This window comes from Dermochelys coriacea, chromosome 13 (assembly GCF_009764565.3).
Source record: "Dermochelys coriacea isolate rDerCor1 chromosome 13, rDerCor1.pri.v4, whole genome shotgun sequence".
Taxonomy (NCBI): Eukaryota; Metazoa; Chordata; order Testudines; family Dermochelyidae; genus Dermochelys; species Dermochelys coriacea.
Window position 1 is genome coordinate 6,023,139 of NC_050080.1, and position 27,837 is coordinate 6,050,975.

At 49.5% G+C, this 27,837-nt stretch overlaps 1 protein-coding gene across 5 annotated transcripts; it reads left to right on the forward strand.

The window, feature by feature from the left end:
* Window positions 1–866: 866 nt before the first annotated feature.
* Window positions 867–27,381, forward strand: EEF1A2 (eukaryotic translation elongation factor 1 alpha 2). 5 transcript variants are annotated; one of them, XM_038369358.2, is made up of 8 exons: window positions 867–1,140; window positions 3,290–3,505; window positions 7,861–8,040; window positions 11,457–11,753; window positions 22,220–22,370; window positions 24,104–24,360; window positions 24,965–25,199; window positions 27,027–27,381. In XM_038369358.2, the coding sequence occupies exons 2-8, from the start codon at window positions 3,362–3,364 to the stop codon at window positions 27,152–27,154; spliced, it is 1,392 nt and encodes a 463-aa protein (XP_038225286.1). In that variant the 5' UTR covers window positions 867–1,140; window positions 3,290–3,361; the 3' UTR covers window positions 27,155–27,381. The 5 variants fall into 5 exon arrangements, with proteins under 5 accessions (XP_038225286.1, XP_038225290.1, XP_038225289.1 ...); XM_038369359.2 differs by lacking the exon at window positions 867–1,140 and adding an exon at window positions 1,305–1,631; XM_038369360.2 differs by lacking the exon at window positions 867–1,140 and adding an exon at window positions 2,902–3,148.
* The last annotated feature ends 456 nt before the right edge of the window (window positions 27,382–27,837 follow it).

Below are 27,837 nucleotides of genomic sequence, written 5' to 3' on the forward strand. Positions count from 1 at the left end.
GGTGCAAATATCCCCTCTAGGCCTGACTCTGCCCAGCCTGCGGCTGGACAGGACCTTGAGCCTCACCTCCTGCCCACATCCCTCTGCTGCCCTATTGCAAGACACTTCCCTTGGTTCCCCAGCCCTTCCTCTGACCCCCATTCTCCTGTCATCCCCGTTTTATCTTCCCCTCCTCTTCCCACTCCCCCAGCTCCTCATTCCCACTTCCCCCTATCTCCCCCTCCATTCCCGCTTCCCCCTCTGTCCCCCTCGCCACATCTCCTAATTCCTCTCCATCTCCCCCTCCCCATCTCCTCATTCCCCCTCCTCTCCCCACTCTCCCAGGTCCTTGTTCACTTCCCCCATCTCCATCTCCCCCTCCCCACATCTCCTCATTCCCCCTCCTCCCCCTCCCTCTCCCCTCCTCATTCTCTTCCCTCTATCTCCCCCTCCCCATCTCCTCATTCCCCCTCCATCTCCCCCTCTTCCTCCCATTCCTGCTATCTTCTCCCCACTCCCGCTTCCCCCTATCTCCCCCTCCCCACATCTCCTCATTCCCCCTATCTCCCCCTCCTCTCCCCACTCCCCCATTCCCTTCTCTCTCTCTCTCTCCCCCTCCTCCCCCCCATTTCCCCTCCATCTGCCCTTCCTCATTCCCTTCCCTCTATCTCCCCATCCTCCCCCCACCTCCCCACTTCCCCCTATCTCCCCCTCCCCCAGCTCCTCATTCCCTTCCCCCATCTCCATCTCCCCCTCCCCCATCCCATCTTCTCCCCACTCCCGCTTCCCCCATCTCCCCCTCCCCCAGCTCCTCATTCCCTTCCCCCATCTCCCCCTCCCCCAGCTCCTCATTCCCTTCCCCCATCTCCCCCCCATCTCCTCATCCCCCCTCCATCCCCTATGCCCCTCCTCTAGCTCCCCCTCCCCACCCCACCCTCTATTTTTCTCTTCCCCTCCCCTCCCCTGCCCTTCCCCCCCGCTGTTCCCAGGCGCCCTCCCCCTCCGCCGGCCCGCCCCGCCCCGCTCGGTACCGCATTGCTGTAGCGCAGGGGGTCACTGCATTGCGCCGGCACCGGCAATAGGGGGACCCCCTCCCAGGGAGATAAAGCCGCCGGAGCCGAAACTGGCAGCCTCTGCTGTCTGAGCCCGGCGCCGCCACCGGTAAGAGCGCCCAGCCGCCGCCGCCGCCGCTTGCTGCGAGAACCGGGCGCCCCGGGGCCGGCTCCAACCCGGGGCTCCAGCGTCGGGCCGCGAGTTCGCGGCCGGGGCCGCCTGCAAAGCGGGGGGCTGCAGCCGCGGGGGGGAGGCGGCGGCGGCGGTGCAGCGAGTGATGCCCGTGCAGCGATGAAGGGCGAGCCGTGGTCGCCGGCGATGGAGAATAAAAGGGGCTCAAAAAAGCGGGGCGACAGGCGGCCCGGAGCCGGTCCTGTCTGGCCGGTGCATACGCCGCTCTTAAGCGGCTCGGTCGGGGCAGTGCCCTTGCGGCGGCTGGCGAGTGCGTCTCCTCTGCGCTCGCCACGCCAGGGTCTTTGCAGCGCTGGGGAACGGCTCCCAAGCTGGGGGTGGTCGCGGGGAGTGGGGGGAGAGAAGGAAATCAGGCCAGGGGGAGCAGCGGCTGGCTTTGACCTTGTGGCGACACCCCCCAAGGAAAGGTAGGGAAGAAACGCGTACGTTTGGGATTTGCAGATCGGTCGGAAAAGGTGGCCGGGTTTGAACATTTTGGGGTAGAAATCAGCATTTGGGGTGCTAGGAAAGGCTTAAGGGATGGGAATATGGGTCCCTAACTGCTTTGAACTAGCCCAGTCTGGGGCCAGCAGGGTTTAAAAATAACCCAGAGGGAGGGGCAGAGAAGGGGAGGCTGTGTCTCCAGGCTCCAGCAGGTGCTGTGGAGGGGCTTTGACCGTTCGCAGAGCTTGTACCCAACTAGATGTTCCAGCCCAAGATGCCTGACCCTCCTCCCCCCTTGAAAATAAAGGCACTTAGCATCTTTAACCCTGGGGAAAAAAAGATGGTGGAGAGGTTTCTGAAACGATTGGAGGTTGCTTATCTTGAATGGGTTGCAGCTGGAGGATGTGGGGTGCACAGACTTGGAAGAGATGCATTCATTTGTGTTGGCTTATAATGTGCATTAGCACAACTGATTTAATGATATGAGCCAGGTCCATGAAGGGTGAAAAAGGTGCAGGGGTTTGGTCCTGTCCTGGAAGGCTGCTCTCAGGGGATATAACCGAGTGCATGATGGAATCTGTATTACGCCAGCAAACTTTCCCCGACCTCTTTTAACTTTAAGGGTGGATACAGAAAATTAGATTTTATTAGGCAACGACCTAGGCTCCTATTCTGCACAGTTACTATAGCAGGTGCAGCGCTACAGGGTCCTTTGAGATGCTGAGGTAGATAGCTGGATGTATTGCTTTTATACCTTCTTTTTATGCCTCCTCTTCAATTTTATCTTGATGCGTGGAAGAAAACACGCTACTGCGTGCTCTGACGCCATTGCTGAGTTTTCTGCAAGCGCCCAGGCTGCTTCCATTTCAGCTTTAGGGGGAGACGGCTGAGCATGGGTTATTTTTGTCTGTTCCCTTTTGTGGGCACCATATTGTCATCCTAACCATGAGCTCTTGGGAGATTTCAGTCCATGGTGCAACCAGAAAGGAATTGAAGTATCTTATAGGACCTCTATTGAGACAAGTCTAGGCAAGAATGGATGCTTGAGAGCTCCTCTGAGAGCAGAACATTGCATGAAATGGAGGCAGTGCCTAAAAATCACTGGAATCTTTGACACAGAAGCACCAAGAATAAATCAGTAACAACCCCCTGTAAGTGAGACGGAGAGGGGGAGCTGTCAGTCTGGCAGGGTTTCAAGGGCTAACTAGGATGATATTTTTGGGGCCCCTATGACGTGTCCCTTTGAATGGTCTCCTCCCCTATCTTTGGCTTGCTTGCAAAGGCTGAAAAGATGGTGACTTGCACGGGGCTTGGAGGGGTTTATACAGAATACAGAAATAGAACATGAACGGGGTTGGCATCAGCCACAGCAACTCCAGAAGCAAGCGGGCCCCATCACCGGTACAAAAAAGGGAGATGGACAGACAAACCTGACTATGTCTGGCCTACATCTCGCTTGCTGGAATCCGGGGAGAGAGTGCCTTAATTCAGGAGGCAAAAGGTAATGTGTCTAAATAGCTAAACAGTGTTGTCGTGGCCGTCAGACTCAGTCTGGGTGAAACTACTGGGAAGCTCTGGTTGCCCTGGGTCGTGTTGCTGTTGCTGTCAGACTCTTTTGATGTTCTTATTTATCTCTCCCCAGCCTCCACAAAAAATCGCAGCTTTGCTTCCGCTCCTTCGCTAGCGTCGGCCCTTTCCAATATAACCCGAGAGGATGGGGAAGGAGAAGACACATATCAACATTGTCGTCATTGGACATGTGGACTCTGGGAAATCCACCACCACTGGGCACCTCATTTATAAATGCGGAGGCATTGACAAAAGGACCATTGAGAAATTTGAGAAGGAAGCTGCTGAGGTGAGACCTCAGACCCTTCCCGTGCCTTCCCCTTTGTCCCCTCTTCAGCAAATGGGTGCTGAGCAAGCCCTGTAGATCATCCAGTCCATCCCCTGCCAGTGCAGGATTGTTCCCTACATTTCCTCCGTTCTTCCTGTGCCCCTCCTCAACCTTCCCTCTATTCCTCTGCCCTCCTTTGTTCCTATTCTCTCAATATCCCTTCACCTCAGGGCCTTTCCAACTCTTCTGGCCTTGGTAAAAGAGGACATTTTGGCATTGGCATTTTGCAACCTTTACTCTGGGTCTTCCAGTTGGCTGTGGAACTCATTGCTACATTATATCAAGGCGGATAAGAGCTGAACATGGTTTGAAAGCTATATGGGAGATTTACAGGGATAACAAATTACAACGGTAAAGAATATAGATTCTGGAAGCAAGATAAATGCTTGTGCTTTAGGGCATAAGCCAACATCTAAATACTGGGAGCTAGAAGGAAGTTTTCCCTAGGAAGAGATTATTCCATTGTTGCCTGCTCTTGGATTTCTTGCATTGTACTCTGAATCAGATGGTATTGGCCATTGTTGGAGACTAGATAGTGGGTAGATGGTCTGATCCAGTCTGGTAAAACTGATTTACGTTCTTGGGTTTGGGATCTTGTCTGTAGTTTTGACAGTAGCTGTCAAAGTAGAAAACCTGGTCTGAAATACGTTCACTTCATTTAATTTTATGATTTCTCTTTTTATAAAGATAAAAATAATAGCAGCATAATAACAAGTGCATTGATCTGGCTTTCACCAAAGCATATAACAAGGGAAATACATAGGAGTAAAAGGGAAGAAATACCATTGCTGAATGACATTTTTAAATTAAAAGAGCTCAGAATGTGGCAATGGTAAATTCTAGTGAAATGAACCATTAGGAGCCCTGATGCATTGTTTCAAAAGGTCTGTGGCCATCATAAATCTGTGTCTTTGATGCATATATACTTTGATTTTTCTTTCTAAAATTCAATATGTATAGTATACAAAAATGGCAGCATTCTTAGAGCTGCCAGTCTTGAATAGACATTTTGCCAATTGCCTCTTAACCCTTCGCATTTACGGAAGAACACCCAGGATAAACCACCTTTTCCCTGTACCTTGTCATCCGTTCCCTTTGCTCTCTCAGCAAGTCCTGTGTCTAAACTCTGTTTTAAAATGGACTGTGCTGTGTTCGTAGATATTTTTGTCCTGTACCGACGAGTGAGACTCGGTATAATTAGGTTGTTCTCGGTGTGACTGCAGCCACTTTAATTGAACGGACACTTTCACTGACTTGCCAGAATATGCAGGGGCTAGAAGCTGCTATTAATAGCCTATTGACTGAGCTTCCAGACTCCATTTTCTGATGCAGGGCTGTGGAGGGGTTTTTCTTTCACTAAGTTGCATTAGGAGGAAATGGAGGCCTGCATGAATTAAAAAAAAAACAACAAAATGACAACCACCACTGCTCCCCCCCCCTGCCCCCTCCTTTCCTGGTCCTGTTGTGTTTTTTAAAGGAGAAAAGATACAAGGAGAGAATTATTTCACTAGAGCACAGAGGTTGTAGTAGCTTGGAAGGTTTCTTTATTCATTATTTTTGATCTCGGAACATAACTGTCCTTGATGCTTAGCTTAATCGAGAAATATCAGGCAGTTTCTGGCATTTAACAGTGGAGTTATTGTGCAAAGCTAGATAATACAGGTTTTTTTCCACACCAGTTCTGGGTAATTGAATATACCCAGTGAAAGGGACGGGAATCTGTTTGTTAAATAAAGGCTCACATTTGTCCTCAAGCTATGCATGACGTTGCAAATTTTAGTGTAATTCAGCACTTATCTGGAAGGACCAGGGCGCGCCCCCCCCCCTTCTGGAGGGGGGGATAAGCAAATAATCCTCTCTTTGATGATTCTCAATCATCTGCTCCTCTGAGTGAGGAGGAACGTTGTGAGGTATCAAATAAGAAGGCACAGTTGTATGTTGAAGGTATGGTCTATAGAGATGAGGGTAAGAGCCATCTCAAATACATTCAGCCTAGATTCAAATCCCCGTCTCCTCCCAGAAAAGCAGTTTGTCAGGCGGCATGCTTAAGCAAGCAGAGCAGTAGGCTGTGAGCCTGGAGTCTCGTCTCTTAGCTCCACCTGTGACCTTCCTCACATTCTGCCTCAGTTTGTTCATCTATCAAATGTGGCTGTTGATTCCATCTCTTGCAAAGCACTTTGTATGAAAAGTGCTATATCAGAACTATGTATTGTTGTTCATCCATTCCACTAGCTAAAGCAGTTTCTCTAATACAGCCACACTATTTCAAAATGTATTTGCAGTAAGAATAACCCGTCCTTTTCCATTTGTAGTAATGTGCTAGACAAATAAGTATGCAAGCTTGAAAAGAGTTAAACTGTTAGCACTTGCTCAGATCCTGATTATAATATCTATTTCTTTTAGATTAGCTGTAAGGACACAGGGACTGCTTTGGATCTTTCTTTCTTTGTATAGCTTTTTCCAGTGCCACCAACCTATATCTAAGGACATGTGAAGATGCATCTTTAGAAATGCATGGAAACTCATTCCTATCTAATCAGAAGATGTAGGCTTTGTTTGCTCGGCATGGCTGTTTATTTCCATGTAGCAAGGAGTAGGTTTTTCAACCATTTTAGGACTATGCCCATCACCCTCAGTAGCCAGATGCAAAGTCATTCCCGATATAAATCTGTGTAAGCAGTCTGCACTCCATTAATAATTTTTATTCCACAAACCGTGCATAGGGGAAATCACACCACCACCACCTCTGGGATGGAACATGGCAACTGTCTAAGGGCTTGATCCAGTGTCCACTGAAGTTAATCAGAGTCTTTCCATTGACTCTGATGGCAATGGACCTAACAGAACACAGTAGCAGAACATCCAGTTAAGTTAGAGAGGAGAAACTTTTATGCAGCAATATTAACTCTCATATCTCGGGACACAAGCAGCTACTAACAGCCTGTGGTTAGGAAGAAACTTCCACGGGGGGTAGATCATCCATAATTGCCCCTTATGAAGTTTGTTGCACCTTTCTTTGAAGCATCTTGTACTGATTATTATTGTAAACAGAGTATTGGACTAGATGAATCTGCTATGGCATTTGCTATGTTCTTGAGAACTGCATAGGAAGTGGAGAAGCATACCCTGGCAAATGACCTAATTCTCTAGATAAGGTTTGTTTGGGTTTTTTTTGTCCCCTGTCCCCCCCAATTTAGAATATTTCAGGTGTTTTTAAAGACCGGAATATCTGAGCATTAACACCTTTATTTCTGCAAGCGCTGCCAGGCAACAGCCATGTAACTACAGTGCTTCTCAGTCGGAGCCTATTGCAGGATAGTGTCCGCCCCAGCCCACCCCTCTCTGAGGCTTCATTTTTATTGGTAGAAAGGTTCACACTTGGGGAGGGACACACACTGCTCCAATCCAGGAGGGGAAAGAGCAGCTCCCCCTACTGGTGTGATTTCAGAAGGTTCTGGTCAAGATTTGGCATCAAAAAAGGCCAGAGGGAGGAAGATGGACCCAACAAGTGGCAAAACCTAATTTAGTGGCTTCCCCAGCAATATGAATATATGTAGATTGAGACATAAGGGGGAAGACACAAGTAGTGAACTAATATGTGGGGATAATGCTAAATTGACAAACAATACAACAAAGAAAACACGATTTTATTCATTAGCTAAAAAAAAGAAACAAACACCGCACACAGCATGAGTTACCTATGGGTGAGGCCTGTCACACCATGATGGTATTTACTTTGATTAGCCCCACTCAGCATTTTATGCATTGGATACTGCTGGCCATGATTTCATCCATTAGTCAGCAATATCCTAGCATAGTTTTTGCCCATGAATCCATCCACTGCTTAGCAACATCACATGGCTCTTTTAGGCAGCAGCCAACAATATCCCATCATCATCTTATTGATTTAATCGATCCGGCATTAATCTGGCGGTGTTCCAACTATAGGCTGGCTACACAGACACCTGGGCTTCTGGACTGAGAAACAGTGTTTTCGGTTAGCCAGCAATAGGGCCCAGTTTCATCTAATAGCCAGCAACATGGGGTCATGGATTTTTCCAGTATTGCACCATAATTCTTTACTATCATGTCCTGTTTGCCCAAAAGAAGAGCATATTTCCTTCAATACAGATTAAGGACCTGGGCCTGCTGCATTAGAATTTTTGTCTTTAATGTTTGCAACCAACAACTCCCTAGTTGGGTATCTGAGCTCGTGAAGGCAGGTTACAGGGATGCCGCATCATCAGCTGACCCTGTTTCTGGGCTCAGGTTTCTTCTCACCAGGTGCTCTCCTCTCTCTCTTTATCACCTGCTAGATGGGGAAAGGCTCCTTTAAATATGCCTGGGTGCTGGACAAGCTGAAGGCTGAGCGTGAGCGTGGTATCACCATTGACATCTCCCTGTGGAAATTTGAGACCACCAAGTACTACATCACCATCATTGATGCCCCAGGCCACAGAGACTTCATCAAGAACATGATCACAGGGACCTCACAGGTGAGAACAAGGAGGGAGGAGCAGAAGGATTGTAGGACTTTGAAAATAAAAAGTGTGCCGTGCTGATGGGTGGCACCCGGGAAGGGGACAGGGCAGCTGGGTGACACCCTGGGGTGCAGGGGGGGGATGGGTGGTGCCCATGCATATTTTTGAAACCCTAACTTGGGGAGGGTTTTTTCTACCAGACTTCATTTCAGAATCCAGCAGATGCAGATTGAAACGAACTGGAAGCTCTTTCATCTACACATCACGCTGCACCACTTTTTTTAAAATCCAGAAATGCCACACCCACAACCTCCTCCCATATTTGGAATTTTGCAGTGGCAACCATAGCAATGCAACATCAGCTGCAACTTAATGTTTTGTAGAGTTTAAGGTCAGAAGGACCATTAGATCTGACCTGTATATCACAGGCCATTAAACTTCATGCCGTTACCCCCATACTGAGCCCAGTAACTTCCTTCCCATGGTGGCAGTACAGTGTGCTGTAGAAACACCCACTGATAACCAATGTGCATGGGGCCTTTCTGTGTCTGGCAAGGCCCACCCACTAATCTCAAAGGCCCTCCCCCCCCTTTGATTTCCTCCCAGTTTGTGCTAACTGTCCATCCATGGCCGACAGCTGTTGCAGAACTCTCTGCAGCCAGAGGGTGGGAAGGGGCAAGAGGAGAGGGAATCCCATGGTCATAATTCAGGTCAGTAAAGTGCTTTAAAATCCTCGGATGAAGGTGCTAATGAAATGCAGTTTTATTAATTAACCCTCACACTGCTGCCACCCGATGCATAATGTTATTAGCCTCGTTTCAGAGGCAGATACTCTGGTAACAGAATGACCAAGCAGCTTGCGTAGCATCCCGGAACAGGGTCGGCAACAGAGCGAAGGGCAGAACCCAGGAGTCCTGGCTCCCAATCCCCTGCTTGAGTCACCCCCTCTATAATCAAATGGCCAGGGGCATTTGAGAACATAGCATGGGCCCTGTACACTCTCCCCTTTGGGATGAGAGTGGGCTGGGTTCTAGCAAAGCTGCGGGAGCAGCCTGGAAGCAGGAGTGGCATCTTGGTGTGTCCTCAGTCCCTTGGCTGTTCAAGTGCAAGGAGGAAAATTCTTAATCCCGGCTCCCATCAGTTAGAAGCAGACGGATTTGCATATAGTTTTTGTTGTGGGGGGGAAGGTGTCATGAAATTTGGGGTTCCCAGTGAGGGAGGGCTTTTCCTTGACCTGCACCTCATGTTGCCACAGCCACCAGGCAGTACCTGACCATATAGCTGAGAAGGCTAGAGGCCTCCTTTGAGACTTCTAGCAGCTACTTTTAAGATAACCATTGGGGGGGGAGGGTCTCTAGATCAGTGCAAAATGGCCCTTGTCACTTGCCTTCCAGGAGGCTGGTGGTAGCTTTCCCCTTATCACCATAGGCTGCTGCCAGAACAGAGGCATGAAAGCAAGGTGGTAACTTTGAACCTGGATCTCGCCATTCATTGGTGCATTGCGCTAGCTCCAGAACTATCGGTCTGAGCAAGCAATACCCCTGCAAAACACCAGAATGCAAAAACCCTGGACTCCTGTTGGCCTGTCCTGATGAATGCTCATTGGTGATGTAGACAGGAGGCATCTGACAGAGATACAGGTGCCCCTGTTGAACATGAGCCAGCTGCAGTTCATTTTCAGAACGCTGCTGATACGCTGTCTGAGCTGTAGAAGTGCAGACAGCTCAAGCAGTTTAGGAATAGCTGCGGAAAGCGAGGGTTCAGGTGGTATTGGGGACGGGACCATTCACCAGTGTTTAGACTGGCCTGAGAAGGATGAATAGTTCATGCATTCTACCGCGCAAAGCAAGCAGCGCCCCCGAGCTAAACTGGACTGCGGTGCCGTGGGAATCACAGCTGTGGCACACCCTACCTTGCAGTCCGTACCACAGGCTTGCTTCTGAGCAGCTGCAAACTCCTGCTGTGGTTAGCAGCTCTCCAGTTCAGGACCTGGAGCTACTTTACTAGATCGCTGTGACAAAATATAGCAGTTGTTGGGGTCCACCTGCGAGCGGGAAATGTTGGCTAGCAAAACTTTGTCACATGACACGAAATGCATGGACTTTGTTGGACTAAATGGGAATCCCAGGTGAGTCTTATCAGCGGCTTTTCAGTCTTGCATAGTGACCCACTGCAGTTATGAAGATGAATTCTGCCTTGATCCTTAACACTTTAAATGTGCTCTGGCTACTCCCATTCTGCTGCTTGGCGTACAGAACGCATATGGGTCCCATTTTAGACTACAGGGATCGTTCCATTGATTTCACTGCGAGTTGGATGAGCTGTAAATGACAGTGGGGAGTTAGATAACCTATATCCTGTGAAATTCATATCCTGATGCTCAGCTGGGGTCATGTACTGCCTTCTCATGCTTGCAGGCAGCTTCCGTTATAGTCCCTGTATGAAGCTGAGGAGGGAATGTGGTCATGAGAACTCCTGCCTGGGAGAGGGAATAGATAATAGTATGCTAGGCTTGTGCACATGGGGTTTGATCCAAAGTCCATTGAGGTGAGTTGGAAGATTTCCATTGGCTTCAATGAGCTTTCAATGGGATCAAACTCAAGTTGGATGGTCTTGTCCTGGTTCCCAGCTCATGTCATAAGACCAAGCTCAACTGGCAGTCTGGCATAGCCCAATTGGCACTCAAGAGTTGTATGGGTTGAAGTTTCAACAGCACCTGCTCAAACAATGCTTGTCTCGAGAGACTTGGGAGTACTCCTTTTGGACCTGTTAAAATCCTTGCCAATACTCACACTGATGTGATTAGGAGCAGTATTTAATCCTCAACAAGCACTGCAGAGAGAAGTGTTGGATAGGAGCAGGCTTACTCTGTTCCGGTGGGCATTGGGCAGCCACCCACAAGCAACGAGAGATTGAAAGGATCAATATGGTCTGAGAATTGGTTTAGGTTCCTAGGTAGCCCCCAGTCACTAGCAGGTGAGCACTGCACATGCATTAATGAACTTGCCCTCACCACATTCTTGTGAGGTAGGAAAGTATTATTAGCCCCATTTTACACATAGGGGAACTGAGGCACAGAAGAATGACTTGCTGAAGATCACCTGTGGCAAAAGCAGGACCATAACTTAGAAGTCCCGTGTACCAGGCTATGGCCTTCACCGCAAGACCATCCTCTCTTCCTAGTACAATAGCAAATAATTTCCTAATAGGGCAGAGCTGGGTCAGCAGGATGGGAAAGAAGAGGCTTGCTTTCAAGATGAGGAAGCAGTTACTTATCACGTAGGCTAGAGGGAGCACTCAGGTCAGAGGGAACCTGCATGGAGAGGTTCTGAACCTTCTCACTCAAGAGGAACCAAGGACAAAGCAGCAGAGGACAGATCTCCTTTGGGCTGACATCAACACCTAATTTGCTTTGTCTTTCTTGCTCCCAGGCTGACTGTGCCGTGCTGATTGTTGCCGCTGGTGTAGGTGAATTTGAAGCTGGCATCTCCAAGAATGGGCAGACCCGTGAGCATGCCCTCCTGGCCTACACGCTGGGTGTCAAGCAGCTCATTGTGGGCATCAACAAGATGGATTCTACAGAGCCGCCGTACAGCGAGAAACGTTACGATGAGATCGTTAAGGAGGTCAGCGCTTACATCAAGAAGATCGGCTACAATCCTGCCACAGTCCCCTTCGTGCCCATCTCTGGGTGGCATGGGGACAACATGCTGGAGCCATCTCCCAATGTAAGTGTGCATGGGTGCAGTGCTAGACTTGCCGCCTCAAAGCTGCTCTAATCCAGGCTGAGGTTGACCTTTGTGCTGTGCAAAATGAATGCAGATTGCACGCACTCCTGTGATGCAAAACAACCGTGTTGCAAAAATAGATCTTTGTCCCACAGCTTTAATCAAGCTGACCAAATGTAAATGGGCCTAGTGTTCAGGGCCCTGATTGTCATCCGATGTTGGACTGATATCATGGCGGATAAGGTAAACAGCTGCAGGAATTGATTTGAGTAATTTCTGCTCCTTAGGGATTTAAATTTGAAGGCCTTTGGTTCCTAGTAACCAGATCCATCCAAAGTGGTTGTCAAACCCAGGGGGAGCATAACATGTTTTCGTGCACTGTTTGTTCAGTGAAATGACACCAACTAGGTCATGCCCTTGGAATGGCTCCCTTTATTCAGTCTAGTTTCTGCCTAACTGGCATTGGAAAATTCTCCCAGAAGTGTCTGTCAATACAGCAACCACACATTGATTGTGTGTGTGTCAGTCACTGGGTAAGTCTCTTTATTCAGGCAACCCAAGACTCTCCAAGAAGTTAGCCATGGAAGTGATGGTCCATCAGATCATCCAGGATTGTTCCCTACAGGACATTACCAAGGGTTATGCCCACTCTACTTTTAAATGACCCAAGCAGTGGAGCTTCACCACTCCCCGTTTGAAACCATTCAGAGACCAACTGAGGAAGAATTTCCTGACATTAATTCTAAAAGTCCCTTTCTGTCTAAATTTTGTTCCCACTCCTCCTAGTGATATGCCATGTACTATGCTAGAGAGTCCGTCTCCTTCCTCAGCAGGTACACCCTGAACATATTGCTACATTGTTCTCCTATTCCCACCTTAGCCTCACTTCCCCAAGCTGTGCAGATTTAGCTCGTTCACTCTTCCTTCCTAAATCAGTCCTCCATCCCACTGATCTCCTCAGACCTCCTTTGTCCATACCTTTCTGATGATGTGGTACCTAGAATGGAATGAGCTATTTCAGGGACGGTTTATCGTACCCGAAGCAGCTCCTTCCCCTATAAGGCATATGACCTAGCAGTGAGACAGTTCTGTCTGCTGCCACATGGTAGGGCCGCTTCTTGGTTTCCTCAGACACACCCTAGGGCATGTCTTGGGGGCCACAGTTTGGGATTTTTTTGCTTGGCGAAATCAAAATACGAAAATTAACTTCACCTCCCCCTCTGCTCAGCTGAGATGGGAGGAGAAGAGACGTTGCTGTTTCCCATGATAAAGAGAAACATCTAAGCTCTTAATCTTGCAGCAGCTGTTCTCCAACAGGTGCGACAATAGGGCTTTGCCAGGACCTCCCGCAGTTGTCAGTACTCCTTTGCCAGACAGCCTGGCTCCTACTATAGTGACATTCATATAGTGAAGTTTTTTTGGTTGGAAAAAACTAACCAAAACCCAAGGGGAAGAAGGGTCCAGTGGCTGGGCTGGTGGCCTGGCACCTGTAAGATCCACGTTCAATTCCCTAATCTTGGCCATGCCATTTAGCTTCTCTGTGAGTCTGTTCCCCACCTATAAAAAAAAAGTGGATAATAGCACTGTCTTTCCAAACAGGGCTGCTATGAAAATAAAGATTGAGGTACTCGGATACATTATCCCTCGGTTAAAGGAGGGCTGTGCTGTAATTATACCTATAATGATGAAACTTTATTCAAACATCATTGAACCCCCATAGGACAAACTGGTCAGAAGACCAGGCTTAACTTAGAAGAGAATATTTTGTCCCCTTGGACTTTAGAGGTTCTCTTCCTATGCTCCGTGAAGCTAGGGTAAAGTCTGTCTTGGTCACTATGAGGAAAGTACCAGTGTTCTTGACTAGACTCAAGTTAGGCTTCCAAATGTCACCAGTTGCTGGGTTGGGAAGATGATACTGAGCAACCCTCCTATTAATAGGTCGGGCGGTGGAGGTGCAGAGAGAGGCTGTGGTGCACAGGAAATTTTTATTTTTTTTTTTAAACTTACTTGCGAGTGAGCTGGCCCCATTCATCCTAATAGCATTTTCTAAACGCTACTCCTTGGTTGTGCAAAGCTTATGTGCAGAAATAGCTTTCCCATGCCAGACAGAGGCAGCTGTCTCTGGGGTGGGTGGCCAGCAGCTGTTTGAACAGCACATTAAAATGCCCCAGTCCAATTGAAATTGCAGCGGGAGCTTGGGTGGGTAGAATTTTAACACTTCTATGCTCATGGACGCACCACAAGACCCTTAGCACTGGCTCAATCAGGCTGAGTAACAAGCTTTTGCAAGGTGCCGAGCACTCTGGTCCCAGTCTAGCAAAGCACTTAAACCCATGCTTAATTTTAAGTGTATGAATAATGCCATTGACTTCAGTCTTGCTTGCTGGCTTTGTTGGATTGCAGCCCGTGACCACAGCAATTTGCAGGATCAGGCAAATGACCAGGACCTCAGTCTTGCGTCTTACCCGAAAGATGAGACTAGCACCCCTACCGCCACTTCTCCTAGGAGGGTTCTGGGTTCCCCCCCTTACAGTAAAGTCTTGATATTTTCACCCCCATTTTCTGGCTGGGTTCCATTAAAGCACAAGGCAGTCACATGCTCAGCAGCCCCCGTGGGATTAGAATTCCAAGAAACCACTGGAACCCATGGCAGTTTCATTCTCCTCCATGCCATGCAGTGGCCTCATCCAAATAAGACAGGACGCAGCCTGGCTGCATTTGCTGCAGGAGATCTTTTGTGAGACAGTCATTTTGGACAAGTCCCCAGTTCCTGCTTTGGAAGCAGTGAGGATATCGAAAGTAACAGACGCAGGCCGGCAGAAGATTCTGTGCTACGCTCCCCATCGTCTTGGCACACCCCACTTCCATTCAGACCTGGTTTAACGGCTCGTGCTATCAGACCGACGCTTCTGGAACAGGCCAGTGGATTGCTTGATTTTAGCATGTGCTCAGCAGTTTAAGGGTTAAATATAATGCATTCCACTGAACCGTCAGTTCCTAGGCCTAGGTTGGTTATACACCATGGGGACTGATCTACAGCTCACTGAAGTTAGTAGAGAAATGTCCATGGATTTCAGTGGGCAGGCAAACTTGGCTTTTCCCTTCCTCTTGCAGCTTTCTGTCGCTTAGAAAGCTATTTCAGGGAAGGTGTCTCAACCGAGCAGAGGCTGTTTACCCCTGTGGCTGGCAATCTGGTATCAGGCTCACCACTTGTGAGCTGAGCTGACAAGCAACAGGTCTCTTTAAAGATCAGGTCCCTGATACAGCCCTGAAGGCAGTGTTTAATTTGTAATGAAAGAGGCGCCAGGGTCAGGCAGCGTCTCCAACTCCCACATCCACCCCAGGATCTTCTCCTTTAGAAATACTTTCCGAGCAGTTCTGCCGAATGAGCCGCTAAAGGATCTGGGGCTTCTTCCCTGAATTTCTGGGTGGGAAGGAGTGGCTCCTGCGAAGGGCCTGTGATCACACAGAGTCCTGCGACTCAAGGCTGCCGGGCTATTGCTCTCTCCGTCCCAGTCAGTAGTTTAGACAAAGGCATGAAATTCAACCTGGAAACTGATGCCCATTCTCTCTTGCACTGGCTGGAGGAGGAGGCAGGTGCAGGGCTGGCTGCCAACCACTGCACTTTTAACCTTTTCAGCCGCACAGGAGAGGCTCCTCCATGCACAGTCACTTGCCAGAACAGAGGGGGCTTGGGAGCAGTGCAGTTTCCTGGAGAGGCTGAGCCATTTTAATCAACAGTAGCAGTCCTCTCTGCCTTTTCCTTAGCGTGGTTACTGTACCCTCTGTCTACTAGAGCCACAAAGGCCAAGCTCCTGCAGCCAGGAGGTCAGGTCTACCAGCACCTTCTGGCCCTATAGACCCAGGCCACAAAGGGTGCAGCACAGAGAAATGCAGCTTGGCTGGTCTTGATTTCAACTGTTCAGTCATCTCTCCAGCAAATTAAACTCCAGCCTAGGCATAGTCTCCAATTAGCAGCTTTGTACCTGCATAAGCTCTAGCTTCAACTCTCTGTAGTTTTTAACCCATCCCTACCTGGACATTGACCACCAGGAGCAGATTCCATTCTCACCTGCCAGCCTTGGCCCTCAAATAAGGTCAAGTAAAGTGTGTGTGTGTTATATGAGACAGACAAAGCTTCAAACCTGTATTGGTGGGTCCTATGCTTCCAGGCAGATTCAGTGGCCTCAGAAGCTCACCAAGACCCTCAATATGACCTCCCTTTCCCAGTATAGCAGCAAGGGTCACAGCTTACTGAGTTATTTTCATCACAGGCCAGTATGGAAGGTGGAACACCCACAGTCTCTGTTGCTCCTTAGAGTCTGTAGGCTCAGCTTGGCCTCCTGCCTGGAACAAAGTCTGCTTCCCCTCTCAAGGGGATCTGTGTAGAGCATGGGGGAAGGGGGAGGAACCTGGGCCCACCCTCTATTCCAGCCCAGGGACTCTAATGGTAGCAGCTGTTGTCAGTTTTTCCCTTCACCAGTGATGTGCTTCGATTCCCTGGGCTGCTTCCCCATAGTCCCCTTTTCCCAAGCTTCACCCTTACCTCAGGCTCCAGCAATGCTTCTCTCCTCCAGCTCCCTTCACCTGAACTTCTCTCCAGAGAAGAGTTGGAGAGGAGAGCTCTTAAGCAGTATGAGTAGGACCTTAATTTGTTCCAGCTGTCTCCATTTGCATAAGGGTCTTAACTAACCCTTTGCCAGTTAATTGAGGCATTAGCCTAACGACCTTAACGGGTTAAATTGGCGTCAGGTGTCTTGATTGGCCTGGAGTAGCCTTTGTTTGTTTGGCTATCCAGGGAACGGGGACCTGCTCATTCTGAGGCTGATATACCTGCCTTCCACTACTCTTTTATATCCTTCTGGTCTGAGTCCATCACAATATATATGGCTTGAATGCACCTGCCCCTGGCGGGTGCACTGGGGATGTGAAATGGAGCTATGCCTTCTCCTCATGGAGAGCAGTCACTGCTCCTTGCTGGTACCTCAGTGGGGGTTAGGTACCTGGAAGCAAGCACAGGGGCCTGGTGGAACAGTGAGAGTCCCTCCAAGCGGAGATGGTGGGAGTCCTCATGCTGCATCCTTGAGAAGGCAATGGAGGACTTGATAGAGTGAGATGATTCACCCAAATTCTTCCCAGGGTCCCTCCCATGGTATAGCTCCTCCCATCCCATGCCTCCGCCCTGCCTGAATACACCTGTCTCAGTAGAAAGCCTCACAGCTGAGACCATTCATAAGGAGATCCAGGTGAGCTGACTTCAGAGCCAGGCCTGGATTGTGAGTGTTTCCCTGCCTGAAGGCGCCGGGCGGGAAGCATCACATGGAGAGCCAGTTTCTCTGCTGCCTCACACTTGTGTTGCCATTGGCACCTGTGGGAAGAGGGTGTGAAATGGTACCAGATCAGAGGGGCAGCATTGGATACCCCCAGCTGTATGTGACTGCGCCTGGCAGCAGAGAATCAAGCCCACATCTATAGTACATAGAGACAAGTGTGTCTGTGATGGGACGTGGACATGGGTGAAAATTGAGGAAAATGGGAGAGTTTCCTAAGTCTGTCTCTGTTGGATAAAGGGACATTTTACTTGCTGATGGCTCCCAGTCCTAGCCCCTAGAGGAGTAGCTAATGGATTCTGACCCTGAACTGCCTCCTAAATACCAGAAATGTTCAGAGCAGGAAACTCTAGAGGGGCTAGCAATGAGGGACCCAGGCAGAAATGTCCCTGTAGACAGTTCTGTGCTTTCTGGTGTCCCATGATCTCCGGGGTATTGTCACTGTCAGGGAGGAATGCAAATGTAGCATCTCCAGAGAGAAAAGGAGGACTTGTGGCACCTTAGAGACTAGCACATTTATTTGAGTATAAGCTTTCGTGAGAAGTGAGCTGCAGCTCACGAAAGCTTATGCTCAAATAAATGTGCTAGTCTCTAAGATGCCACAAGTCCTCCTTTTCTTTTTGCGAATACAGACTAACACGGCTGCTACTCTGAAACCATCTCCAGAGAGCATGTCAGCGATGGCAATGAAGGAGACTGTCCACCAGATGGCGATGTTGCCTCACACAGTCTCAGCCAAAGGTTTCTGTGGCGTGGGAGGCGCGAAGTCCCATGCTTTGCGGAGGAAGGTTCGCTCATTTACCCGCCCTGAGGTGCTGAAAGGGCAGAGGTGCTGAGGAAAACCCACCTACCTCCAGCAACCCTAGCAGGGCCCCAAGGCGGCACCGCCAACCCGCAGGGCACAAAACTCACCAGGCAGCCCCCCCAAAATTGTGCGATTTGGCTTGGAAATAACCCCCCCTTTTTTTTTTTTTTTTATTTGCTTCTTGGTTTTGAGCCTGGAGAAGTCACATTTTCAGGCTTTTCTGTGGAACAGCCAGAACTGGAAAGAATCGGGGAGGGAGAGCCGTGTTAGTCTGTATCCACAAAAACAACGAGGAGTCCAGTGGCACCTTAAAGACTAACAAACAGATTTATTTGGGCATAAGCTTTCGTATTGGTCAAAAACCCCACTTCTTCAGATGCCTGGAGTGAAAATTACAGATGCAGGCATAAATATACTGACACACAAAGAGAAGGGAGTTACCTTACAATTGGAGAACCAGCGATGACAGGGCCAACTCAATCAGGGTGGATGTGGCCCACTCCCAATAATTGAGGAGGTGTCAATACCAAGAGAGGGGAAAATTGCTTTTGTTGTGAGCCAGCCACTCCCAGTCTCGATTCAAGCGCAAACTACTGGTGGTAAATTTGCAAATGAATTTTAGCTCTGCAGTTTCTTCTTGAAGTCTATTTTTGAAAGTGTTTGTTTTTTTGGTTGTTGTTGTTGTGTTTGTTTGTTGAAGGATGGCTACTTTTAAAATTTGTTATAGAATGTCCAGGGAGATTGAAGTGTTCTCCTACTGGCTTTTGTATGTTACCATTCCTGGTGTCTGACTTGTGTCCATTTATTTTTACTTAGGGACTGTCCAGTTTGGCCAATGTACATGGCAGAGGGACATTGCTGGCACATGATGGCATATATCACATTAGTAGATGTGCAGGTGAATGAGCCACAGATGGTGTGGCTCATGTGGTTGGGTCCTCTGATGGTGTCACTAAAGTAGATATGGACACAGAGTAGGCAACGGGGTTTGTTACAGGGATTGGTTCCTGGGTTAGTGTTTCTGTGGTGTGGTGTGTAGTTGCTGGAAACTACTTAACAAAACAAACCCTGCTGAGATTCTCATGGAATCACCTGACTCCAAGCACTGGGGCTTTACGAAAAACACCAGATATCCAGAGCTGGCAACACCACAGGGAGCCTGGTTCTTCTCTCACTTACCCCAGTGTAAATTAAAAGTAACACGAGGGGAAACTGGTATAGCAGGCCAAGATAGTGTGAAATATAGAACTTGGTGCTTAGCTATGGTGCTTTAATATTTGTATTCCAGTAGCCCTAGGAACTCCAGTCAGGGATCAGAGCCCCATTTTACTTGGCACTGTGAAAACCGAGAACAACGAGACAGTCCCTACCCTGAAAAGCTACATCCTCAAAGCACTTTACAAACCTAAGACCGTTGGGAGGTGGAGATGCCCTCTTATGGATAGGGAACCTCTGACACAGAAGGTGCATCACACTAGAACATGGAGTGCCTGTAATATATGAAGAGTACAACTGGACCAGTGTACGGTGACAAGCATATGTAACGGAGCACTGTCGACACTAGGGCCTATGCTGTTGCTACCCTTGGTGGGGCTGCATCTCTGAGGGCCATTGCTATAACCCATTGGTACTAATTTTCCTAATGTAGAGAAGTCCAGAGAAGTTAACCAAGTTTTAGTAGTCCTGAGCACAGTTGAAGTCAGTGGGGACTAGGAGTACTCAGGACATCTGGGAATCGGGCCCCGTGTGGCATGCCCAAGTGAGCGGCAGAGGGGAATTGAATTTGAGAGCTCCAGGTGCCACTCTTGGCTCCCATCCACTAGAGCATCCTACCGCCAGTTTTATTTTACTAAGAGCTCCTGGGATGTGGCTGGGCTGACTTGGAGCAGCGTGGGTGGGGGTGTGGAGGAAAGGAAGGTGCCTCTTTGCTACCTTTGCACCTCCCAGATTCCAGAGCCACCAGGAGACAGACCAGTCCCCGGTGTGAGCTAAAGCAGGCCAGGAATGGCTCCAGTTCATGTCCTTCCTTCCCCGGCATGTTCTGCACTGAGCTCTGCAATGGGGAGCAGCAGAGGGCTGTTCCACCTGCCCGAAGCCATCAGGGAAGTGAGAGTGGAAGCTCCCAGAGACCTCCCAAGTGACAGGGGAAGCAGACTGGCACGGCTCTGACATTCACATGGGTCAACACCCACCTAGAGTGGCCATTGGCTCTGAATCAGGAGCTTGTCACTAGACACCTCTCCAGAGTGAGGTCTTGGTAACGCAACTCTGTGACTCCTTGTCCCCACTTCTCCTGTCTCTCTCTCCTTTGTGACTCCCAGCTGAGGGCATGGGCTGTTTTCTGAGGGCCCTGGGCTCAGAGTCAGCAGGCCTGGGTCCATCCCTGGCTCTACCACTGAGCGGCTGGGTGACCTTGGGCAAATCACGTCCCCTCTCCATGCCTCTGTTTCTCCTCCTACCTATTGTCCCTTCAGATGGTAAGCTGTTCGGGGCAGGGGCTGCCTCTCCCCGTGTTTGTACAAGGCCTGGCACAGTGGGGCTGATCTTGTTTGATCCTGTAATGCAAATAATAAAATAACAGCCCTCTGCTTGCTATGCTAAAAAATCCACTCTGCAGACTCTTTTCCTTAGGTGGCCACTGGGAGATGCAGGGCTGTGCTATCACCTCTGCAGCCGCTCTGGAGGGTAGGAAGTCCGGCACTCAGAATGCACCGGGAGACCTGGGCTCCCCTCGCTGGGTGTTCCCGGTTACCCCTAATGTCAGGGTTAAAGGAACCTGATGGTGTGTGTCCCTGTGTCACCGCTGTCTATTGGATGGACTGTGTCAGGCTTGCGCGAAGGTTCAGCTCCTTCTGCTGGCTGAGCTGAGGTGTTGCTGCTGCAGCTCACCTGGAAGAGTTTTGTTTTCTAGAGCTGACGGTTGGCAATTCTGTCTCACACGGTCGGCAGGTGCCTAACACTGCCTCTGTGTCGGTGGCCACGGAGCCAAAGGCGAAGGGAGGTCAGGGAACGTGCCGCTTGCTGCCAGAAGCCAGCCACAGGCTTGATTTGCGTTGCAAACATGAGCTGGAGTTTCCTGGCATGGTGCCCAGCGAGGGTTGCTAGGATTTGGGACGATAATGGCATTCAAGTCTGGGGGGAGCTTAGCTGCAGTGCCCGGAGCAAGCTGCCAGTTAAATCAGGCAGTTAAACCGTCGGACACCTGCTGCTTTGAGTGGACTCGTACTTTAGAGACTGGCAAGACTTGAAGGCATCTTGAACATTCAGCTCAGAGTCAGCCCACCCTGTCCTGAGGTCACCTGTCTTGCTTTTCCTCCTCTCTTTAGCACTCCCTTCCATCTGTCTTTCTTTCTCCCTCTAACTTGAGAAACTTTCCTCTCAATGGCCCACCTTACCATTTTCTCCCTCTCTCCTCCCATTCATGCCCCTTTCTGGCCTTCTCTACACACTGGAGTTGCACAAGTTTAACTTCATTTTAAACCAGTTCAGTGAAACCGAGCAGACCCCTGTGTGAATGCGTTTTATTTCAGTTTAAGAGTGACTTATCTTAACCCTGTTCCTCATCAGCAGACATCAGGTTGATATCCATTTTCAGAGGATCCACGCAGACGTTTGCCTGGTTTAATGATGTCAATTTTAAGATGCACCCCTAGTTTAAGCCACTGTAACTCTGCCCATAGATGAACCCGTTGTGTTTGTCACAAAATAGGGGGCATCCTCTCCCTAGAGCGTCCAGCAGTCTGCAGGCTCGGATTTGCTGAGGTTTAGTGAGTCATCAGGGCAAAGGTGAATGGGGATAGATTTGTGGTTGGAGGGAACAGTGTATCCATGCATATACCAGCATGCAAAGGCAATTAAAAAGACCAGCTTGTTCGCTATCCCTCCCTCCCAGCAGGCTCTGTGTCACTGGATTACTTGTGCTAACATATGGTATGTGCTGCTCCTAATGAGAGGAGAGAATGGGGGCTTGGAGGCCTTGCTGGAGCAGATGGTGAGTTAAGGCAGACAGATCTAGATTAACACATGGGATGATATAGCAGAAGGATTGCTCCTTGCTAAATGAGTCAAACCAGATTAAGACTGGGTGAACAGGTCAGCAGGTGACTGCAACCCCAGCTCATATAAAGAGCTTTCTGTTCTCCTGGAGAGAAATGAGCCTCTCTGTGTGGGGAAAATGGGGTTCAGATTCAGTGGCTGAATGGCTGCCTCAGCATCAATGTGGATTCGGGGCTTCTAGCATGCTTCTCTCCTGCCGGACATTTCTAGGGGACTTTGGGTTTGAAGGGTTCTCCTGCAGAGGACTGGCATGCTTCTGCCCTTTTGTTCGCCAGATGCCGTGGTTCAAAGGCTGGAAGGTAGAACGTAAGGAAGGAAATGCTAGTGGAGTGTCGCTGCTGGAAGCTCTGGATACCATCCTGCCTCCCACCCGCCCTACAGACAAACCTCTGCGTCTGCCCCTTCAGGACGTCTACAAGATCGGCGGTGAGCAAAGCTATTGCGGTCGTCTCTCCCTCAGCACAGCACCCTCTGGTGGTTGGAGCGGAGACTTTTTTCCCCATAGTTGTCTGCATTTTCCAGGTCTAATTGGGCTGTTAGTTGGACTTTGCAAACTCCACCCAACATCAGACCTATAAGGGTTGGAGCAGAGGAAGCAAAAGGGAACATTGAATTAGGACCGTTGCAAAGAGACCAATCACTGGCTAGTTTTACACGGCTGGAGATTTGGGGAGGCATTTGCAGAACGTGGCTTTTGGGGGCACAACCTGCACCCAGAATTAATTTTCTGAGCATGAATATCGTGGGTGAAAGATTGTGCCTGGAAATGGGGGTCTGCTGAAATCTGGTCTAAGGCCCAAAAGGAAATGCAAGTTTATGATTCCTGGCAAAACTGTGCTAGAGGCCAGGATCAGGATAGCAAGGAGGCTCTGAAGTAGGTGCTGAGGCTTAGCTCTCCGGGGGAAGGAAGCTTGCTCAGTGGCTGCTGGTGCTATGCCCTGGTGTCACCAGCACTGTCGGCCACACAAGCACTAAAATTCACTGAAGAAAAAGACAGATCAGCAAGCCAATAGCCTATGCCCTTGAGAGATCCTTCTCTGCCCTGTTGGCTCCTGGTCCCCCCCCAGAGTCAGGAGCCTTCCAGCTGCTTGTGTCAATCAGTAACACCTTGTTAGCTAGCATGTCCAGCAAAGTGTGTATGGGATATTTAAGCCAGACTGTCTCCTTTGCCTTGGTGAACTGATGTCTCAGTGGATATAAATATTTTGCAGGATTCCCTCCTGCTTAGAGCACAAGGCAATGTCTGCTGACTCTCACACAATCAATTTACAGCCCCTTCCCTCACCCTAGCTAGGACTTGCTCAGTGTGGATGTCGGGCATGGATTGAATTTTGCTCCCCTGAAGCGCATTGCTGCGGCCTGGTCTGTTAATCGTTAGCCTGCCGCAGAAGATCACATGGTCATTAGTTAGTGGGTCCCAGTCAAGGGCATATGAGCAACAGATACAGAGGGTTTTCCCATGGACTAAGACGAGCGTTTCGAGGAAAACGATACCGCAGGGAGTTCAAGAGCTGACTCCAGAGAGGGGATGGATCCAGCCAGGCTTTCTGGCCTCTTTGCAAGGTCATTTTTCTTGGTGTTTCTTACATAACTCATGGAGTTTTCCAAACTCTTGAGACGGAGCAAGTTGGTAAAAGGCCTCCCTTTGGTTAATACCCTCTCTCGTTCTGTCACTCCCTGGACCTAGGCGCTAATTCTGAGCAAGTATCAGGTGCGTTGTCAGGGCCGGTGTGAAAGCACTTAGCAATATTCAGGCCAGGAGATTGCTTTCCTGTCCCTATGAATTTAAAGCAAGAGGCTTTACACGGGTGGAATGGAACTGCTTTCAGATGACATGGGGCTGTACAGCTAATCCTGGCTCTGAGGCCACCTCTTTGAGCTATAGAGGTTTTCTCAAAGCACTGAATGGGTATCATTTATCAGGCACAGAACAAGGCATTGCTAGGCATCCTGGTAGCTGATCTTGCCCACCTTGGTTCTAGATTAGGCCGTAAAGAAGCAAATAGTCCCACATCTTCCTCTAGTGTAAACTGACATACCTTCACTGACCTCAGTGCTTTCCACCAGCTGATGGTCTGGCCCACAGTCTCTGGGAATATGATAAGCTGACTGCTTTCTGCTCAGCTGTCTTCATGTCGCCGCTCTCTCCTCCCCCGCAGGTATCGGCACCGTCCCAGTGGGCCGTGTGGAGACGGGGATCCTCCGGCCTGGCATGGTGGTGACTTTTGCCCCAGTAAACATCACCACTGAGGTGAAGTCGGTGGAGATGCACCACGAGGCTCTGAGCGAGGCCCTGCCAGGAGACAACGTTGGCTTCAATGTGAAGAACGTCTCCGTCAAAGACATCCGCCGCGGGAACGTCTGCGGGGACAGCAAGTCGGACCCGCCCCAGGAGGCAGCTCAGTTCACGTCTCAGGTCAGCAGCATGGAACGGTGACCAGGTAACGGGGTCTGTGAGAGTCACATTCATCAGCGCATGCATGGACAAGCTGGGGACTTTCTGGTCACAGGTACGGAACAAACCCGTGGCCAGCCTATTGGCACATCAGGTTGCTGGGATGGATAAGATCATCTCAAGAAGGGTTGCCCCAGGAAGCAGCACTTCCGAGTGGCTAGTAGAGAATATCACAGCCAGCTCAAGGTGAAGGCTTTGTAATTATGTAGTGCCTTTCTCCCAGAAATATCCCAGAGCCCTTAACTACCTGGCGTTCAAGCTGTGTACCTGCATATATAAGAATTGCTTTCCCCGCTTCTGAAATGTAGCTACCTCTGGGGTAGAACACAGCAGCTGTTGAACAGTGCACAACAACATTACTAAGCTAAGGGTGAACTCTGAAAGCTGGTAATGAAAGTCAGGGTCTTATTTTTACTGAGTGCCAGCCACTAGATGGAAGTATCTTTTTCACTCCCCTCCCCCACAACATATTGCGTACTTGAGCTGCGTGGGAGCGGCACGGGGTTTCCTTCATGGTTTTTGCCTCCGTGTACCCTGGCGAGCTCCATGTTGTTCTGTGTTCCAGGTGATCATCCTGAACCATCCCGGCCAGATCAGCGCCGGCTACTCCCCTGTCATCGACTGCCACACTGCGCATATCGCTTGCAAGTTCGCCGAGCTGAAGGAGAAGATCGACCGACGCTCCGGCAAGAAGCTGGAGGACAACCCCAAATCCTTGAAATCCGGAGATGCTGCCATTGTGGAGATGATCCCTGGGAAGCCGATGTGTGTGGAGAGCTTCTCCCAGTACCCACCCCTTGGTGAGACAACAGGTTCATTGTTTACCTCCCGTTCTGACTACACACGCCCACAAAAGGGGGCTTAAGGCTGGTTATTTTCCAGGCTGTGGTCAATTGTTACTTCCCGGAAACCACGTGTCACATCAGGATGAGAAGGTCCCTAATTGGAAAGGTCCTTGAGCTACTAAAAGAGTCTCTCTGAGTCCGATGATGTAGCATTTATGATGCGGGCTGTGAATTTTTTGGGTTCTCTAGTCTAAATCAAATCCTGGAAGCTGACAAAGCATGTTGTCTGCGAACAGGCTACTGCACAAAGTGGGATGGATCTTTTTGGGGCAAGGAGTCCCAGCTCCTGCAAAGGGGGAATGTGTTAAAGCAGATCCATTTGGATGCTGTCATGCACCAGGGTGTATTTATGTGGCAATGCTTTATGTGGCAAAACTTGCACAGCACAACTTTCTAGTAACCTTTTAATAAGGGGTTGATTACAGAATCTTCAGCTCACTGAGCAGCAGTGCGAAGGCTAGCTTGATAAATACCACTTTACTGAACACTTACCCTATTATTGGTACTTCTAAGCAAGGAATGAAGGTTATATGGGAACTGTTGCTGGGCTAAATAATTTAAACTAATTGTTATTATGTACCTTTCCCAATTGAGAGCCTGATAGTCAGCTCTGTAGCAACTTGCAGGCCTTGCTTATTTGCCTAGAACAGAGTTTAGTGCACCTGCTCATACAGCTAATGGCAAGGTGCAATCTGTGCACACCTCACACAGCTGCACTAGAGTGTAGAAGGAGAATTGCATGCTGGGATCTGTAGTCTCAGCCAAATCTGAGAGGAGAGCAGCCATGGGATCGCATTGCAGGGCTCATGTGGCCCACATGCGTGGTGCTTAGTATCTGGAAGTGGTTGCAGAATGGACAGGAATATCAACGTTTTTTCTCAATTGCATTGACATTTGTTTGGCCAGTTCTCAATCAGCCACACTAAACCCTAAGGAAATAGAGTTACATGGAGCAAAGGAGGAACTGCATGAGGTCTGCGATAGGCACCTGCACCGAGGTCATGATGTCCTTGACTTGCCCTTCCTTTCACTATATTGGCTCAGGAGATGCCTTAAGTCTTGAAGGGGCCTGAATCAGCCAAGCGTGGGGGATAGTGAAGGAGCCACTAGGTGAGGTTCTCTGTCAGAGTGAGAGGGAGGAGCTGGCAAACAAATCTCAGAGCACAGGGGGCATCCCTATGCAGCACAGGGGTCCTCAGGAGGTGTAGGGCTCTGAATGAGGCATTAGCCTGGAGCTGCCATCCGTAAATATGAGGATCTCTTCATAGCCTCCCTGGGGGGCAGAGTGCAACATGCTCAGCTCCTCCTGGTTGAAGAAACAAAATGCCTTGTCCCCCTAGGGCAGCCCACTGTCCCTCCTTACTGCAGGTCTGTTTGTCTTAAGTACTTATCAGGCCCCCATTATGTAGTGTCTGAGCACCTCAGACATGTTAACAGACATTCTCCCTGTGAAGTAAGCAGGACTATTGTCCCCATTTTACAGAGAGAAACAGAGGCCTGGAGATGTTTAGTGACTTGATCGTACACAAAATCTGTGTTGGAGCAGGGAATAGAGTGCAGGTCTCCCCTGTCCTGGACTAGTGCCTTAACCACTGAGCTATCCTTCCTCTTCTGTTCTGACCACCGTCTGCCTGGTAAAGTCCGTTGACTGCTCTGGGCATGGACTGGTCAGAAGGGGTCTCTAGGTCCGTCTGAAATGGGGCTCTACAAGTGTTGGAGACAGTTGTTCTCCTGTTGTTCTCACACCATCTCCTTCCTCTCCATTTCCTCCCCACCCCGCAGGACGCTTTGCCGTGCGCGACATGCGGCAGACCGTGGCTGTCGGCGTCATCAAGAACGTGGAGAAGAAGAGCGGTGGTGCTGGCAAGGTCACCAAGTCGGCGCAGAAGGCCCAGAAGGCTGGCAAATGAATTGTAGGCTCCCCGTGCATTGCGCAGAAACCATCCCCGTCACCAGGATGCTGCCATCTTCTCCCTGAGGCGCATGTGTGCACATCAGCTTGTAAGAGTTTATATGTCAACGACTGGATGCTAACCATTAAGGTCCAGTGGAAATTCTTTAAAAGGAAAAGCATGTTCCAGCGTTTGTGAGGCTTCATGTTAATTTTACCAATAAACTGGTGCAACATCCACAGTGACAGTGTGTGTCCGCGCGTGTGTGTCTGTTGTTCCCATTGTATGGCTGGGAAACGGAAATCCCATTCCCAGAGCCTCAGAGGTATTTAGGCACCTAAGGCCCATTGATTTCAGATAACTGATTGTGACTTGCCCAGGGTCCCATGGGAAATCTGTAGCAGAGCAGGGATTTGAGCCCAGGACTCCCCAGGCCTAAGCAAGTCTTCTAACTGCTAGACATGCTTTGCTGTCCATCTTGAAAGGCAGCAGCATCTGTGACACTGGCAATTCAGGCCCTGACCCAGCTCCCAGTCTGCTTTACGAGCAGAAGCACTTTATTATTTAAACCAGGGCTGCATTTTTGAAGGAGCCACCGGACTAGTATTTGCATGCACACAACCCTGCACTTGTGCCTGCAGATAGGAGATTGCTCACGGAAAGTGGCTAGCTGCATCCAAGTAACTGCAAAATCATGGGAA

Bases quoted from the DNA above. Each gene is read 5' to 3' on its own strand.
- EEF1A2 (XM_038369358.2), top strand. From the start codon at position 3,362: ATGGGGAAGGAGAAGACACATATCAACATTGTCGTCATTGGACATGTG. The intron at 22,371-24,103 runs GTGAGCAAAGCT...CCTCCCCCGCAG, and splicing joins GGACGTCTACAAGATCGGCG to GTATCGGCACCGTCCCAGTG. The intron at 25,200-27,026 runs GTGAGACAACAG...CCCACCCCGCAG, and splicing joins CTCCCAGTACCCACCCCTTG to GACGCTTTGCCGTGCGCGAC.